This window comes from Gobio gobio, assembly GCF_949357685.1.
Source record: "Gobio gobio genome assembly, chromosome: 2".
Taxonomy (NCBI): Eukaryota; Metazoa; Chordata; class Actinopteri; order Cypriniformes; family Gobionidae; genus Gobio; species Gobio gobio.
The window spans coordinates 23,306,639-23,325,679 of NC_137098.1; the positions used below are offsets into that span (position 1 = coordinate 23,306,639).

The 19,041-nt window shown below is 40.6% G+C and overlaps 1 protein-coding gene across 2 annotated transcripts in view; it reads left to right on the top strand.

The window, feature by feature from the left end:
- dennd4c (DENN/MADD domain containing 4C) overlaps positions 1-19,041 on the top strand; it is a 159,541-nt gene that overhangs the window by 112,508 nt on the left and 27,992 nt on the right. For both annotated transcript variants that reach the window (XM_079810951.1, XM_079810952.1), the window contains exons 7-18: positions 2,274-2,340; positions 2,456-2,514; positions 4,775-4,919; positions 5,299-5,474; positions 5,583-5,683; positions 5,831-6,049; positions 7,793-7,938; positions 10,109-10,147; positions 10,700-10,830; positions 12,740-12,872; positions 17,541-17,747; positions 18,228-18,356. In XM_079810951.1, coding sequence (XP_079667077.1) covers positions 2,274-2,340; positions 2,456-2,514; positions 4,775-4,919; positions 5,299-5,474; positions 5,583-5,683; positions 5,831-6,049; positions 7,793-7,938; positions 10,109-10,147; positions 10,700-10,830; positions 12,740-12,872; positions 17,541-17,747; positions 18,228-18,356 — 1,552 coding nt within the window. The remainder of the gene's footprint in view (positions 1-2,273; positions 2,341-2,455; positions 2,515-4,774; positions 4,920-5,298; positions 5,475-5,582; positions 5,684-5,830; positions 6,050-7,792; positions 7,939-10,108; positions 10,148-10,699; positions 10,831-12,739; positions 12,873-17,540; positions 17,748-18,227; positions 18,357-19,041) is intronic.

A 19,041-nucleotide genomic window follows, 5' to 3' on the forward strand; every position in this document is an offset into this window, starting at 1 on the left:
AGAATATAAACTAAATAAAGTCACATCTTAAGACTGGAACACACTACACACATTTTAAAATCTGAACAGATTTTTAAACAGCTTGCATCATGATGAATATTAACATAATAATGAATGAATCAGGATTTACCTCAGAATTTGGTTTGCTAACAATCTCAAGACAAAGCTAACAGTATAGTACTTACTGAAGCAATTTCTCTGTCATGGTGGGGCTCCACTTAGTATTCTTCAGTGATTTTTTTTTCCATATTTATAATAATTTCCGTATTTTTCGAACTGAGCTGTGTTAACCCCACTCCATCTGTTGTATCCTTCATTGCCTGGTACACAACGGATGGAATTGTAGAAGGAGCCTCCGAATTGGGGCAGACTTTGTCGCTCCACTGTGTTCGAAGGATGCAGCCTCTGAATTGGAACGCTTTTTTATCTTCAATAATGTTATGTCTATTTTTTTTTTAAATGACAATAACATTATTTTGTACAGTCCAGAGCTGCCAACTTTTCAAAAAAACTAACCAACCAAAATTTTGCTGCGTACAAAGCAAAAATTGCAACAAAAAAATAAAATAATATAAGCTATATATATATATATATATATATATATATATATATATATATATATATACACAAACACACACACACACACGTCACAGAAAACACTTTCTCTGCATCAGCATTTGAATGGGGTAGTATTGTTTTTTGTTGTTGTTGTTGATTTCTTTTTTGCCCGTTGATAGATAAGTATAGGTTGATAATTATTTCTGTCTATTAAGACAAAATGTTTCTATATGAAGCTTTGTATATACAGTATATCCTATAGACACACACACACAATTTTAAAGCACTATGTAGAGGCTTGATTTTGTCTAAATAGAACAAATTGATTATAGCTACATCAACCTACAGCATACTTTTACAGGGAAGAAAAAGGAAAAAATCTGTCTGTCCTGTGTGTTGCTCTTCTCTCTGTTGTGCGGCTCTTTTTTGCTGTGGCTGATCTTAAAAAAAAACAGTGTTGTAGTAAAAACTACTTTAAGTAGTTAAGTTACATTCAAGCTACCCTTTTGAAAAAGTAGCTACACTACAAGTTACTATCAAAAAGTAGCTAGGTACATTGAAACTTCTTTTTCTTTTTACAATAAGATTGTAACAAATAACTGAATAATTGTTAATGAAGAATGTTATAATATTTGGGGTTTCAAGCAACATGATGCAATGTAATTATGATTTCAAAGAGTATGGGGTGAATTCAGGGTTATTGGGACATTTTTTCCCATTCATTTCAATGGCAAAAACTGTCAGAATCATTACACACAATACTCAAGTATAGCTTATATCTCAAACTGACTGACAAAGTGCAAAATGGCAAAATTACCACCAGTGCAAGAACAAATGTGTTAAACTTAAATGAAATACTCAGGAGTCAGGTTTATTCTAAAAATGCAGGTTAAACTCACAGCACATGCAGTGATGAAGCACGAACAGAAACGCTCGGACTCATGAGCTGCTTGTGTGAACAGTGCGCATTGCTTGACTATTTATTTTTTAACTATGCTTATAACGACGGAACTTGCGACGATAGTTAGCTAACAAAACTTTCGGGAAACGCACCCCTGAGCGCCACAGCACTCCGCTTCGGTCATTACAGACTCGTTCTCGTCAGGACCCAAAACAGAATTTGGCTTTCGGTCACGCTACACCCGTATTTATTTGCACATTTATCTTGAACCCCTCACCGAAAGCATAACTATTCGATCCCAAGTGGCTCAACAGGTAGATCTATAGATAACATCATCTTTCAGGCATTTGACCAACCAGGTTGACACTTCAGCGTGAGAAATCGGGGGTGTGGCCTGTGAGCGTGTGAAACCAATCAAATGCGTGTGTCTCACGGCCAATGCGTGAGAGTTGGCAGCTTGAATCCAAAGACAGCATGACTCATCATGAAACCTCATAAGTGACTGATTTGGAAAGCTCTACATACACTGTTATTGCGTGTGGCACAGTATGTGTTAGTGCACAATATAATTATAATAGAAGTTGACATTAACATGTTGCTAAGCTAATTATGTAGTAGTCTAATAATCATAAAAAATACACAGCATGAAATCATTGGGTGAAATAGTACATATTGGTACATATTTACAGCTGGGATATCAGTATATCTGTATTAGCAGTAAATCACATATTCATGTTTTTACCAAACCGGTCATTGTTTGACTGTGATATCAAGATATGAGTTGGGTTAATATTTACTTATTTTGTTTTTTCAGACACATATCCCACTTCATGCACAATGTCTCCTTCCCTTCTCCTCAGAGGCCAAGAATACTGGTCCAGGTGAGGAGGACAGTCTTTTTTAATATACAGGAAGATATACATTTAAAAAAAAAATGTAATTTTTGCTTAAGTCTTCTGTAATCATATATTTATTTTGTGTTTTTCTTCCGACAAGCTCTCCGCACATGACACCTTAATCCTGTCCCAACCTGTTTGTACACCTTTACCATTAAGGTAAATGATTTCTGTGTGGTTGAGAAATAATGAAATATGAAACAAGTGACATATATTTGAATTTAATTGATTCAATTTTGTTTGGACACTTTCTGGCTGTCAAGTTTCAGTGAAACTTCAGTGCTTCCCAAAGAATTTTGAGAGACTATGGGGTCTCGCTTTGAAACACATATCACACCAGGCTTAGTTAATTAAAGCACAGCCTTTTACAATTTGAAAAGTGCATTTATCCATATCACAATTTTGCTTAAAGTTTGATTGACAGGCGCTCTGCCAAAGCAATTGCACAGAACACAATGTTAGAGACTTTTTATGTCATTATTAGAAGTGTAAACAATATTTTGGTTTATTATGAAACTGTGACAGGTTACATTAGACTGTGCCAGTCCACCACGGTCTAGGTAATTAATGGGAAACACTGGAGACCTATTTATAATGTGATGAACTACACTGGAATTAAACGATAAGTGAAATCTTTACTTATTTTTTGCACTCAAAAAATGGGGCCCATCAACCAAACAGTTGACTTCCATACTAGCATGGAAAAATGCAAGTCAATGGGCCCCGTCAACATTCTTCCAAATATCTTTTGTGTTCAGCAGAAGAAAGAAATTCTTACAGGCTTGGAATAACTTGAGGGTGAGTAAATGATGACCGAATTTTCATTTTTGGGTGAACTATCCCTTTATGCACTGGCCAGTGTAGCCGTAGCACAAAAACACATGGATGTTTTCTTTTCAGTTTCAGTGGTTGTGGTTTTACTATCTAAAGATCGGACAAGGATAGTGTAAAAATTAAAACAAAAAAACACCCAAAAATGTAATTTCTGTCATTTACACCCTAACGTTATTCTATACATCAAAATATCTTCTATTATGTTCCACAGAATAATTTTTTTAAAGAATTTAGTCAACCAGTTTCGGTTCCCCTTAACTTCCATTGTATGGGCAAAAAAAAGAAACTTGGCTATGACCATGGTCTTCTCAGACCACTTAAATGAGTGTTCTAAGTTACAAGTGAAAAGGGTCATGAAACCCACAGTTTGGAGAGTGTTGCATATTACATTACACAATATTTTTTATATTAAGGTGATGGTGCTCTGTTGCGCAACTAGAGTTTTACACATGGGTTGGCTAGGGTTGTCTAAGGCTACTACAGGGGGCCCATAGACCATGAAAGAAAATTAGCATGTAACCCTAATCTGTTAATGGAGCAAAAGGTCTAACGTTAATTTACACAGTGACTCAACTTTCTGAAAAGTTGTTCATGAAACCTAAACCTGATGGTAAACCCTAAACTTACTTCAAAAAGTCTGGAAGTACCACTGAAGTTCCTGTTAGGCACCTTTAAATTATATCAAAAGAATTGCTTTAACACATTAAATGATTGGTATTCATAATTGTTACAGTGGAAATCTGTTGGGCAAGACATTGCATCAGTATAGACTTTAAAATGCATGTTAAATATTGGCTTATGAATGAAACATTATGCATGTTAACATAAAATTGCTTATTAACCTTGTCTGTGCAAAGTCATAGCCAGTAATCCTGGTAGCTTTCACACAATACATAACTATCCACAAATGACTGATTACATGGAGAAAACTCCAAACACCGAAATTACACTGGCAGCACTTAATCAGAACAGTAGTTCTACTTTTAATGCCTGTTCACACCATGGCAAGGTCGATAACTATAATGAAAACTATAACTATAAAGTTTTAATAATCATAATTCCATGAAAATAGGGAATTCCATATCACAACTATAACGACAATGACACAGAAGAACAATATCAATAGAATCACTTTCAGAATTATTTTTAGATCAGAATCCACCTTTAAAGAAATCAACCATTTAAAGCAGCTGGCGACATAACTGCAACACATGTTATTGTGCGTTGTTAGCTCTAATATAGTTATTGTCCTTGGTGTGAACGGGCCATTAAATAGATTATTTAATCAACATTACAACTCAAATAACACAATGTATATAAAACAAAAATACCATCTAAATATACATTTCTGTTTTTAAACCTTCTGGAGTGAATTAATGAATATCTAATAATAGACTAAAATTGTACTGTTGAATGTTTTCCTTTCAGAAGAATGACAATATAAGCTACATAAAAATATGTGTTTTTGCAAATATGTTGATATGAAAATGTCCTTCCACAAATTAAAACCATTTCTGTAAAATCAGCACCTGCTATTTTGGTTACGTAGACTCTCATTCTCTCTCTTCCTTTTCTCCATTCTCAGTGGAGCAGACTATGGTACACTGCTCATGAATCTGGGCCCAGAAAACTGTGCCACACTGCTACACTTTGTCCTGCTGGAAAGTAAGATCCTGTTGCACTCCCTGAGACCTGCTGTACTGACTGGAGTGGCTGAGGCTGTTGTGGCGGTGAGTGTTTGGTAAAAAATATATACTTTGAGGTAAATTTACTAAACAGTTGGGCAACTGTTACACTTTTACAGTACAGTTCAAAGTAAAAACATTTGCATTAATTTTTATAAAACATTCTAAAGATTCAGAATCAGGTACCCTTATCACAGTGGTGGAGTGATGCTGTATAGTCTGCTGCATCCTCCATAATTAAGATTGGAATTGCACATTGCAAATTGCGTTTAGCACAAACTGTTTGTGCATGTAAATTAATCTAAACCTCAGTTGTTCGGAAAGGGAATGAAAATAGTTATTATATTATTAAATAGGTATTATTCTTATATTTGTTATATTATTGAATAAATAGGACATCATCGTCATTTTCATCTCCTTTCAGATGATTTTCCCATTCCAGTGGCAGTGTCCATATATCCCTCTTTGCCCTCTGTCTCTGGCGGGGGTCCTCAACGCACCATGTCCCTTCATCGTGGGTGTTGACTCTAGATACTTTGACCTCTACGATCCCCCACCTGATGTGGTCTGTGTGGACTTGGACACCAACACTATATACTTGTGAGCACCCTCAATCTATAAGAGTTAACATTTGGGAATGTACTGCTTTTTTAAGGCATGCTTATTTGCTACTGTTTTTTTTATATGTTTGCAATGTGTTTGTTTTAGGTTTGATGAAAAAAGACACAGTAACTGGAAGAATCTCCCAAAGAAGCCCTGTAAGAGTCTTATCAACTCTCTAGGAAACCTGCACCAGCAGCTTGCCACTGGTAAGATCTCCTTTCACCTTTATAGCTTCATTATTCACTGAAAATATTACCCTCTGCGGCATCTCTCAAATCTATGAAAATTCTTTCCAGTAAAATAGCCGTCATTATAATTTGGCCTATTATAAATGAGCATTTGTTTCCAAACAGTTCGGCGTGCAGCACTTGAAGGCTTGGCGGTGGAGATGACCCCTATCGAGGCAGACTTCACCTGGCATAAAAAAAAGACTGAGCTGGAGATGGAGATCCAAGAGGTGTTCCTGCGCTTTATGGCCTCCATACTGAAGGGCTACCGAACCTACCTCAAACCCATCACACAGGCACCTTCTGATAAAGCTACTGCTGCAGACTCACTCTATGACCTGCAAGGTAACTCCTACAGCAGAATAGTTGCCCGGTGTTGTTACATATCAGTGTTTCTGTCGTGTTGTTTGCTTTGGTCACATGTTCCTTTGTCTATGTTTCCCGCCACTTTCTCTGTTTCCTTGGTTACCCTCGTTAGTCTAGTTCTGTTCAGCTGTGTTATGTTATCCTCATCTGTATCCCCTGTGCCCCTCGTTAGTCAGTCATCAGTGTTTGTATTTAGTTCCCTCTTGTTCATTCTTGCTTTGTCCGGTCTACGTTATGTTAGTGCTGGTTGGTGGTCTGTTCTACGTTTACCCTGAATAAAGCCATTCTTTGTGGAAGTCCCGAATCGCCTCTTCTCTGCTGCACCAGACAGCTGTAACAGAAGACCGGACCAAAACAGAAGATGGCTGAAGAGCACCTCCTGAGCATCCGGCAGGGTGGTCGTCAGCTGGAGTGGTATGTGGAGGAATTTCTTGAGTATTCCCACATGGTGAGCTGGAAAGATCCTATGGTCAATGCTTGTTTCCGGGATGGGCTGGATGATGATCTGTTTTTTCGGATGTTGTCCCCTGAGATTTGTGATCAGTCTGTTGCAGACTGTATTAATTATGCCCTCGAGTTAAAGGGTTCTGATTTCTTTGTTGATCCTGTAAATATGAATGTCTCCAAGCATCATCCAGTTCATTCCTGCAAACCGTCCAACTTTCCAGCTCACCTGATACCAGAGCCCTCCACATGCCATTCCACTGGGACTATCCCTGCCGAGGTGACCATAACCAGTGAAGAGCCAGCAAGGGACTGCATTGATTTCTGGGCGTCACCTGCAACGCCAGAGCCAGCTCCAGGCTTCCACGAGCCTGCTCCAGGCTTCCACGAGGCCGCTCTAGGCTTCCACGAGGCCGCTCCAGGCTTCCACGAGGCCGCTCCAGTCTTCCACGAGGCCGCTCCGGGCTTCCACGAGGCCGCTCCGGCCTTCCACGAGGCCACTCCAACCCACGAGCCCTCCACTCCACCCCTGAATTCCCCAAAGAAAATTTGGGGGGGGGGGCATGTACCTGTGGGTGGGAAACATGTGGGTGGCACACATGTGGGTGGGGCTCTGGTTTTGCCTAGGCGCCCAAAGACTCCTGCTCCGCCCAAGGCTCCAGACCCGCCCAGGTCTCCTGCTCTGCCCAAGGCTCCAGACCCGCCCAGGTCTCCTGCTCTGCCCACGGCTCCTGTCCCGCCATGGCCGCCCACGGCTCCACCCTGGAGGCCCCCCAGTCAGTCAGACCCCAGTGCTCCTGCCCCCAGGACTCCAGGGTGCCCTCCCTCCCTCCCCCCCGTGTGAGATCTTATTTTTGTGTCTGTATAATCTCCACAAGTGTCACGTGCTGGCTAGACAAGCCAGTTGGATGTCCCATTGCCCCTTCCCTTTTTGTAATAGACAATAGCTTTTGTTAACATCTCAGCCATGAACAATATTTGCTACTTGCTATTGCTAGTCAAGTGGTATAAGAGGGAGAGACATTCTTATTCTAGATAGCCATTCTTATTCTTTGACTGACTTATCTTGCACTCATTTTGTTCAACATGTCTGGTCCATTTGTTTCCATAGTTTAACTACATTTTAGGACTAAGCTTGCATACAGATGGTCTCAAAGCTAACAGACATGGACTAAAATTTGTAGCAAGACATGTCTCTATATGTGCCTGTGTAAAGTGCAATGAGCTAGTGTAACTGATTAGTCATTGACTGACTAATGCTGATGTCTCTTCCTTTAGGTTTCTTGAAGAGTAGAGATCGTGCTCATCAGAAGTTCTACTCTCAGCTCACCAAGACTCAGATCTTCATCCGCTTCATCGAGGAATGTACTTTTGTCAGCGACAAAGACACCGGCCTGGCTTTCTTTGATGACTGCATTGGAAAAGTAAGCTGTGCAAAAACAATGCACATTTGCAGAATTATATTCTGTAATATAATACATTAAACTAAAATATAATTTTGTTATTAGTGGTGCACGCTTGGGTATTATTACTGTTGCTAATACTAAAATTTTTGCCCGGTGGATAATAAAATGGCCTGAAAGATTCCATAGATTTTCGCTGAAGGAAGAACCTGAGTCTTCTTTTGGGATCAGAATATCATGAAAACTTTGGGGGTGGACTCTTTTGACCTGCAACCACCTAGAACACCAAGCAATTTGTTAACAATGGCAACTATATAGCAATGCACCTATAACCCCTAGCAACCATACAGTAAAGTATTAACAAACTCATACAATACCTTAGCAACCACATAACATCAACATGGCTACTGCCTTCAACATGGCTACTGCCTACATCCATCATCATACAGACTTTTGCAGAGGGAATAACCACTCATGTTTTCTTAAAGGGGTGGTTGCATGCGATTTCACTTTTTTAACTTTAGTTAGTGTGTAATGTTGCTGCTTGAGCATAAACAGTATCTGCAAAGTTACAGCGCTTAAAGTTCAATGCAAACGGAGATATTGTCTTTTAAAGTTATGGCAGTTTATTGCCTACAAAAACGGCTGGTTTGGACTACAACAAGCTTCTTCCCGGGTTAGTGACATCATAAACCCTTGCTATTAACATAAACACTCCCCCCGTGAACACGCAACAAAGTGGGCGAGGCCACGTCACAGTCATTACGAAAGAGAGAGAGCTATTGCAGAACTACAAACTACATTTGGCCATCTAACCAATCTAAGGCCATTGCGTTTTTCGGAGGTATGGGCTTCACAGAAGCAGGAAGCAAACGAGCCGTTCAAAGGACAGTGGAGACAGCAGTGTGGAATAAAGGTAAAATATAAGAAAAATATGGCGTTTTTAAAAAAAATAAGTATTAAAGCAGCACTAGGTAACTTTTCAACCTTTATAATATATTTTCAAACCTCTTGTGATGATACATCGACTTACAATAGGTTGAATGACACATCTGCCATAGCCTGATGGGGTCTGTATCATTTTTAATCGTACTTTTAAACTTCGGGTTTCGGGTAGTAAACCGAGAAAAAAAAGAACTACAAAATTCGACTGCTTTACGTCATATACGTCACTTCCACCACCACCCCCACTTCCTTAAATTCGGACGTGCGAGCCAAACTATTAATTTTTTGCCGAATGTTATAGTCATGGCCGAAGCAGCACAGAAAAATAAGAAAGCAAAGGTTTTGTCGGAGGAAAGCAAAAAGAGGAAACGAGAAAGTGATCGGATTAAAGGCAGGACGAGGATCAACATTGGGCCAGCGTTTGCTCGTTGACGTGAGCTGAAGGAGGAGAGGCTACATTCTTGCAAGTAAATACGTAAGAAGTACAAAATCATATTTTAGGATACCTAACATGTCTGTGATATTGGTTTATTTGTCTTGCCTCAAGCTATAATGCAAATCGATTTTTCAAATTTGCAGATTCATCTAGGGTAGCTTGATATTATAATATTGACGATACATGGTTATTACCTACCACTCAAACATTGAATTGAAGTATCATATAGATTCCGTAAAACGGTAACCAATAGACTAGGCTACTATAATGACGCTGGCTTGTAAACGTGAGCATCGCGATCATTTGGCGTTTGAAAAAAATAAAACCCATGAAATTATATTCATATGACATGCTGAAACATATGCCACTGTACCTGAGATGAAGACATTTCACACGCGACGCAAGCAGAACACCTGCATGTGAACTCCGGCAGTGTTCAGGGCTATCATAGTTGTCATGTCAATAAATGCACGTGCGATGCATCCCCTGATGTAGAATGACAGTTTACGACAGTAGTAGAGGACAATACTGTTTCCCAACTGTAGGGGGACCCCGAGAGCAAAAACTACCTAGTGCTGCTTTAAGACATGTTATACTGCGCCCCATAAACACAACCAAGCCTAGAAAAAAACCACGGAACCACCCCTTTAAGAAAATGTTAAAAAAATAATAATAATAATTCTAGCTATGAAAATTTTGTTGAAGTATTTTAGTTTCTAAAGTATTAATAGGAAGCTTATCTCCCAATGGGAAGAACAGAGGATGTAGAGTTTCCTATGATTGAATTTGTTTCCCACATCTCTCTTTCAGCTTTTTCCTTCCGACAAAGGACCAGACAAGGGTACAAAGGTGAGCCGTTCCTTTCAGTAAGGTGTCACTGTGTCATGCTTGATTATCAGATTAGTGTTACACCCAATATAAGGCAAAGCAAAGAAAAACACAAACTGCCCAGGTTATGTTTAGAGTATAAACTATGATGGCAGCAGATGGAGCTGATGAAAAACGTGGCCTCTGTTTTACTGTCCTCAGAGCTGTTTTGGAACAGAAGTTTTAGTCTTAGATCTGCAGTTAAGGGATTTGTTGGAACAGATGGCCGTTATTCTTCATACACTGAGCAACTGGTTTAGTGGAGTAAATAATTTACTCTGCCATCTGCTGTTGGGTGCATTGGCACATCATGGATCTAAACACTCTAAGCATGGGAATAATATGGAGAGAGTAATGGAAAGTTCCAAGAACTGTCTGCAGGCTGATGGATAAAACAAGCCAGAGTGCTTTGTTAAAAGGAAAAGCAAAAAATCAAACACACTATGGTTTGAAAACATTACGGGAGGTTCATGTACAATACCCTTTTGACAGTCGTAAATTAGACGCAATAATAACTGTAACTGCATTGCACAGGTTGAAGGCGAGTCATCTGAGGACACCAGGCTGATGGAACTGGATGAATCACAGAAGAGCGAGCACACAGTCTTCGTCATGCCTCCTGAACCCCCTCTGGATGACGGTTCTGACCCCCCTCCCAAATACAGGTACACACACATAGGGTTGTCATAATACCAACATTTCAGTAGCAATGTCACTGAAATCCCACGAGTCATGATACCAGGTTCAGTACCAGAGCAAAAATGAATAAGCCTTACACCAGTGGTTCTCAACCTGCGGCCCGTCACGAATGCAAATGCGGCCCACAATATGCTGACCACAAGTAAATTCCAGTTTTACAATTTATTTTTGGTTTTAACTTAGCATGTATTAAACATGGATATTGCGGTAATGTGGTAACTGTCCCAGCCCTACAAATGATGATCATTCTTCAAAAAATCACGTGCGTTTAAGCAGAACATTGTATTTTGCTTTTAACCATTTTTAGTTAAGGGAAGGAATGGTAAAGGAAAGGAAGTGGGGGAGAAACAACAAATGAGAAGGAAGGAGAGGAGAGGAGAGAAACATGCTTTCTTGCATTTTAACTGCGGGTGTGGAGATTGTTAATATGCTGTGCTGAAGATCAAAGTATGTGAGGTTCTTCCAGCATTACAGAAGTATAATGGTTGTCGTGGCTGGAGTAGAAGATAAATGACTGGAAAGAAATGCTGTAACTGTTATAATACCCTTAATTTGCAACTCTGTGGTTACTCCTTTGCAAGGCAACTTGTTTGTCAGAAATTTCTATCCAGACCTACTTTATGTAGCTGAGTTTTCTCTCGCCACTACACCTCCCTCAGCCCTAATCGCATCTAAAGCATCTTTATCCATTAGCACAAGCCCGTAATCTATTTCCATGCATCTATTGGCTCATTGAGTGCCTATCTGCCACTCACAGTTCAGCCTTGAGACTGGCCAAGCACTGTTTGCAATATAATAGCCCCATCTTTTCTCTGTCATTCTCCCACCCTCCCCCCAAATTTAGCCCATGTACAACCTTGTTTTCTATTCTGTATTCCAAGGTTGTTTTCATGGTATTTTTTTTTTGTTGCAATTATACAGCTCTGGAAAAAATTAAGAGACCACTTAACATGGATTTTCCAATTTTAAGTGGTCTTAAATTTTTCCAGAGCTGTAGGTGTAGCAGGAAGACACAAAGTGTTCATATTGTAACTGAGTTTGTGAAATGTCTACAGAATGTAAACGTAAAATTGAAAGTAAACAAAAGGACCATAAATATCAACACGTTAGGTAGCACTTTATTTTACAGTCCTCTTTTCCATGTACTTAGTATGTACTTATTATAGTTATTACAATTACTGGGTAATAACTAGGTACTAAACCTACCCCTAGACCTAACCTTAAGCCATGTAGTTACCTTATATTAACCTGTGCTTTCTTAGGTAAGTACACTGTAAGTCCACGTACTGTAAAATAAAGTGCAACCAAGTTTCACCCATTGGACACATCGAGCTGCAAAACCCAGATATACAACAACATCCAAAATCCAGTCTCAACCAGCTAATATCTGAAAAGGTGTCATCAAGGTTATTTTCAACTTTAACATTGCAAATAGACTGCAACATGCTCCCATCCAGTACATGCTCAACATGTTTCTATTCATTAGTTTTAGCTCTGACATTCACACAATGCTTTCATAATCATTGTGTATGAGAGCAAAGATTTGTCTAGTCATAATGCTTGAAATGATCATGTCAGAAGATGAACACCCTGTGTTTACTTAATTGTGGAACTGTGATAAAAGTTAACTAAAACTATGGATTAAACAGTGGTACTTTCATACAATGTGACTTTTTTACCATATGCAAAAAAATAGTTATTTCATCTGATATATGTAGTAAATATAATGTAGAGGGAATGGCCTAAAGGTATACTGTCTGTGGTATTGTGTTTCTGTCTGAACTGTATTGACTAGACTTTTTATTTAACATTTTGTGATTTATGTTTGCACTCTGAGAAACTTTTCTGTGCTCCTCTACATCTGCGTTTCCACAGTTATAAGAATTTCCCTTGTTTACGTTTGGAGTTGTTTGATCGTCCGCGAGAGCTGAGGCCAGCGCAGAGTACAAGAACCGCAGGGGCGAGTGTGTCCAGCAGCCCTGCCCTGCTGGCCAAAAGAACCAAACAGGTGAAGATTACTTTACAGGATGTTCTGAAATTATATAAATTATGACCAAACTCAGACTTTTCCAGCTTATACTTTGTACTACAGATTTTCATTACATTTACACAAGAGTCTTAAAATGTAAAAAGTTATTATTTTTTATTTGAAGTCTTAAAATTGCAATAACTTATGCCAAAACATGTGTGTAGTAAACGTTGTTCGTACGGGAAGAAGGAGGCGGGAACCGGCGGACATTCAAAATGTTTAATCAAAAATAAAGACAAAATAAATATGGCGGCGGCAGCCCCTCACGGCCGACTGCCGCCTACACACAAACACAAATAAACATAAAGTGAAAATAAAAAGCTGCAGCCCCTCACGGACGACTGCAGCGAACACAAAATAAAACATAACATAAAATCCAGGCCTGGTCCTCTCTCGTCCCTCACTGTCGTCACTCCTCCTTTATACTCCCTCACTCCTCCGCAAGGGCCGAGATCGCTGCGGCTCGCAGCTGGCGCTCATCCTCTCTGATGAGCGCCGCCTCGTCCCGCCCTCATGGTCCCTCGGCCTCGCTGCTCGCCACATACCCCCAACGCCCTTCGCAGGCCGGGGGGCACTCCCGAGTCTGCGCTCTACCCCCCCCCCCCTCCCCGGGGGGGGCGATCACGGCGGCCGCGGGACCTGGGGGTAAGAACAGCGAGGTGAGAGAATGGAGCGGGGAGCATGAGGAGCGACAGAGACGAGAGAGTGGAGAGAGGAGAAAAGAAAAGAAAAAAAAAAAATTGTGGTCCGGTTCCCAGACACACTGCCGCTCGGTCCTCAGCCAGCCGAGAGGCTCTTCCTCGCGGTGCCATGCGGTGGTACTGGACGGCCGGTGGACGGCTCGACACTCCTCCGCCCCCTGGCGGCCGGCGGTGGCTCCTCCTTCTGAGGGCGGCCGGAAGCGAGTCCCCGTCCCGCGCTCCCTGCTCCTCCCCAATATGGCGGACGGCAGCAGGCTTCGGCTCCGGGCAAGCGCTGGGGACTCCTTCGCCCCCTCGCGGACGGCAGCCACCCCACCTCGACCCAGGGGCACGGCAGCGAGATCTCCGTCCCACCGACCTTCATCCGCTCCAGCACCACCGCTTCGGGCAGCCGCTCGCGGACTTCTCTCCTCCGCGCTGCCCGAACTCCGCGGCACCGCGATCCCCCTCAGCTGCGAGGGCTCTTCGACAGCGTGTCCCTCCTTCCTCCCGGGTTTCGGCACTGTAGTAAACGTTGTTCGTACGGGAAGAAGGAGGCGGGAACCGGCGGACATTCAAAATGTTTAATCAAAAATAAAGACAAAATAAATATGGCGGCGGTAGCCCCTCACGGCCGACTGCCGCCTACACACAAACACAAATAAACATAAAGTGAAAATAAAAAGCTGCAGCCCCTCACGGACGACTGCAGCGAACACAAAATAAAACATAACATAAAATCCAGGCCTGGTCCTCTCTCGTCCCTCACTGTCGTCACTCCTCCTTTATACTCCCTCACTCCTCCGCAAGGGCCGAGATCACTGCGGCTCGCAGCTGGCGCTCATCCTCTCTGATGAGCGCCGCCTCGTCCCGCCCTCACGGTCCCTCGGCCTCGCTGCTCGCCACAATGTGACATTGATTCTAAATTCAAACCTTGAAAAGTACAGCCATTAAGAAATATTACAGATTTAAAAAAAATTATAACTTGACGACCTCACTAAACAACTAGTCATTTGTTTGATTATTCCTGCATGTAAGTTTACATGTAAGCCTTAGTATCTAGCTAAATTCATGACCTTTATCAGAATCATGACTTTCATCAATTTGAGATCATGAATTCATCAAACTGTTTATCAAACAGTAGTTTTGGCAATCATTTTAATCTTGCATTCTATTTAGGGGTGGATACTACATGAATTGGCCGGTCGGGTCAGTGTCTCCATGTCAACAGAATTATTTCTTTTTGGCAGTCTGTATGCTAGTTGTAACATCAGTTACTCAAGCACTCTGAATCAAGTTTGCTCTTACTGGGTCTCATTCATAAATAATTGCGTGGATTCTTTCGTATTTGAACGCACAGGAGAAACATTCGTAAGCACATGAATTTGTTCTTAACCTCGTTCTGATGTTAGTGAATTTGGAGCATTCTAAATGAGCGGCCGCGTGCACAAGGTTAGTCATTTGCATAAAACACACCCAAACCATCTCCATGTAAGGGCTTTCCGCACACGCTTTCCTTACAGCCTTTCGTCACTCTCGTCAAACTTGCCGCTGTTTGCAGACGCGCTCTCGCCCGGATCCTCGAGCAATGCCAAGTGTGCCATTCTCACCAGTTCTAACAATAAACACCTTTTTATAAAGACCCAGATTACAGAGCTCTCATTAGCCAGCTATACATATGCATATATCTGCATTATTCAAAGAAACCTCGCAGCTGAAGCTATAACGCAGCTTTTCTTACTCTTTAAAGTATTTTCAAAAATGAAAATTCTGCCATTAATTACTTACCCTCATGTCGTTCGACACCCGTAAGACCTCCGTTGATCTTCGGAACACAAATGAAGATATTTTAGTTGAAATCTGATGGCTCTGAAAGGCCTCCATTGGCACAATGCACGGTTCACTCTCAAGGTTAGAAGGTACTAAAGACGTCGTTACAAAGTAGGGCTGGGCGATATATCGCATGACATTGTTAGGCGCATCTCGTCAGTAAAGCCGGCAAGCTGAGCCATATCGCATTAATTATCACGAACGTATCGCCTGCGATAATTAATGCGATATGGCTCAGCTTGTAAGTGAACTACGGCTCTGTGTAGTAAATGCCGCTCTCTCTGAAAGCAGGTGATGGCGATTTACTACTAATCAAGGAACCGGCTTTACTGACGAGATGCGCCTAACAATGTCATGTGATATATCGCCCAGCCCTATTACAAAGTCCATCTCACTACAGTGGTTCTACAATAACTTTATGAATCGGCGAGAATAGTTTTTGTGCGCAAAAAAACCCTAAATAACGACTTATATAGTGATGACGATTTCAAAACACGGAATCATGAAGCTTCGAAGCGTTATGAACAAGTGAGTCGATTCAGCTGTTTGGATCGCCAAATTTCAGCAGTTTGACGGTTTCCACGATCCGAATCATGATTCGACTCACTGATTCATAACACTTCGAAGCTTCATGATTCCGTGTTTCGAAATCGTCATCACTATATAAGTCGTTATTTAGTTTATTTTTTTGCGCACAAAAACTATTCTCGCCAATTCATAAAGTTATTGTAGAACCACTGTAGTGAGATGGACTTTGTAACGACGTCTTAGTACCTTTTAAGGGTCTTGAGAGTGAACCGTGCATTGTGCCAATGGAGGCCTTTCAGAGCCATCAGATTTCAACTAAAATATCTTCATTTGTGTTCCGAAGATCAACGGAGGTCTTACGGGTGTCGAACGACATGAGGGTAAGTAATTAGTGACAGAATTTTCATTTTTGGGTGAACTAACCCTTTAACTGTATATGATCGAATGTATTTAAGATTAAATTAAATTGTATTATTTAATAATTCATTATATAGTTTTATAAATGGATTATGTAATAGAATACATTTTTATTTTTAATTTTTTTTAATTTTATTCTTTAATCAGGGACAATACACATTAATAATACATAAAATATGTAAAAATGCGCCAGATTTAGCCAACACTGGCTAATTTTCATCCAATACAATATACTTCATTGTAAGTATAGTCATGTTAGGATGAAATATAACTTCTTAACACGATTATAAAGCCATACAGAGAAAGTTATTTTTGCGTACATGTGGTTTCAGTTGTTCCTATATTTTTTTTTGTAAATTTAGAAAAAAAAATATTACAAAATCTTTGGTGAATTGTGATTTGTTCTTAAAATCATTTGTATGCACATTTCATGCACAAATTTGTGCGTATGCATGCTAAGTGAATGAGACCCATTGACTCTGCTCTAGATGCACAGATTAAAATGTAAACCAAAATCTGATCTGATCTGATCTGATCTTACCCAGTCGTAGAATAACTTCCCCAGGCACAGCTGTTGCTATTTCTCTGGTTGTGTGCTCTTTGGAGATACCCTAGTGTTTTTTTTTCAGTAAGAACGGGTGTATAGGAGACTAATACTTCTGCATCATTTGTCCTTTAACAAAATTAAATTTGAAATATTTTACTGTCGGCACTCTTGCCCATGACAATTGGGGGCTTGTCCGGGATCAGAACAGTGATTTATGTTGCAGCACAATAGCCTAAAAACAGGCACTATTTTTATCTTGGAAAACAGTATCTTCAAGGATATTTGAATTGAATCCTAGATCTAAACTTCAGCAGGTCAGTCGTGACTGATATATTTAGAAGGAAATTATATGAATTTGTTCCAGTCTGGAGTAAACGTGATATTAAAAGGGATAGTTTCCCCAAAATTTGAGGCTATGTAGTAACCGTTTAAAAAAAAAAAATGGTTTGACTAAGCTGCGCAACCTTGATGCTTAATTCTATAATTTTTTTCAACCGTGCAAAACGAAATGAATTGTTGTTGTTATTATTATTATTATTATTATTACTTTGAAAAAATGCTGCCCATGTGCGAAAAAACTGGGTACATGGGTTTGATTAATCCCTGCGTGGTCTCTGAAACTCTAAGACTTTTTTTTCCACACAGGAAATCAAAATGGCCTACAAGTTGGCAAAGCGTTTCTATTCCAATCCACCCCAGTGGGCAAAGTGTCTGTTTAGTCACTGCTACAGTCTATGGTTCATCTGTCTTCCTGCCAGCATGCGTACAGCCCAGTCCAAACCCCGCTCCATGCAGCAGGCCTTCAATGTTCTGCTCAAGATGAGGAGCTCTGAGGTGGAGGTGCTCGATGAGGTGCATGGATAAAATATTTGACAAAAATATTTGTATTAGTAAATTAGATAATATCTGGGATGCTTTTTCATTCTCTTTGCATGTTTTAAATGAACTGCGGCCTGAATCTGCGGTAGTCTGAATTAATTTGGAGTGTTGAACTGGTTGGTTAAGGTGGTTTCTTTACTTTAGAAGAAAACAGAGTATGTTAGATTAACTCGACACATTCTATGCAACCCTGACCACCACCAAAGGTGGTTTGAGTAGATTACAATATATCTCAATATATCTGTATTTAATACTGTCCGTTTGTGTAGATCTCAAAACAGTTAATACAAAACTTAAGTGGGATCATTAAGATCTGAGACTAAGACTATAGTTGAGTGCTTTCCTTGCACACTTCCTTCAGGAAATAACATGTAACTCATGTATTTCTAAAAAGAATGACTCATGTCTCTAGACCTTGGTGTGACCCTACAGCATAACCGGTGTGTTTAACAGGTGTGTTACCGTGTGGTGATGCAGTTGTGTGGTCTGTGCGGGATGCCCGTCATGGCTGTGCGTGTCTTAATGGAGATGAAAAAGGCTGGAGTTGAACCCAATGCTATTACTTATGGATACTACAACAAGGTGAGGAACACTCACTTACTTAAAGTCCCTGTAAAATCAAAATGAAATATGTGTTCTGAGTTTGTCACACCACAGACAAACGTGTTATTAACCACCCAGCTAAATTTGAATCATTAAAAAAATCCACCAAGTAAATAAAATAGCTTATCAAAAACTAGAAAAAATAAGCAGCATTCTCTGCTCTCAAATGCTGGGGGCGTGTCCCCTGTCGGCACTGAAACCACGGCCACTTGCGGGAAAGCTGCCGTGAGCACACAAGACAACACTCACTGTGTACAGCTCATGACGCCACCAGATGTCGGCGGGACGGGAGGATGAAGGCCTGGGCGGGAGATAATCGGTTCGGCCCCATTCTGCAGCGGATTATCAGTGAATTTCAGTTGTCTCTGATGAAAGTTTGTAAAACTAACGTTATCCTGTGTAAAGTCACTGCAGAGGCAGGTGTTGGTGGTGATCCATCAACGTAGCTGTTCACAAAATTAATCCACCTCTTCTTTATATCATTGTTTTTGTTTTTAAACTGTTTTGTAAGTTTTAGGCTGTAGTAACTAACAGTACTGACAGTAATGTAACTCGCGATCGAGCGGGCGAACTGATACGAATGTGCTCTAGTTATGATCGTGTTAGGGGAGGAGCCAGGCTCAGTGGCTCCAGTGCGTCATCAACAGTTATGATAGTGTTGGGG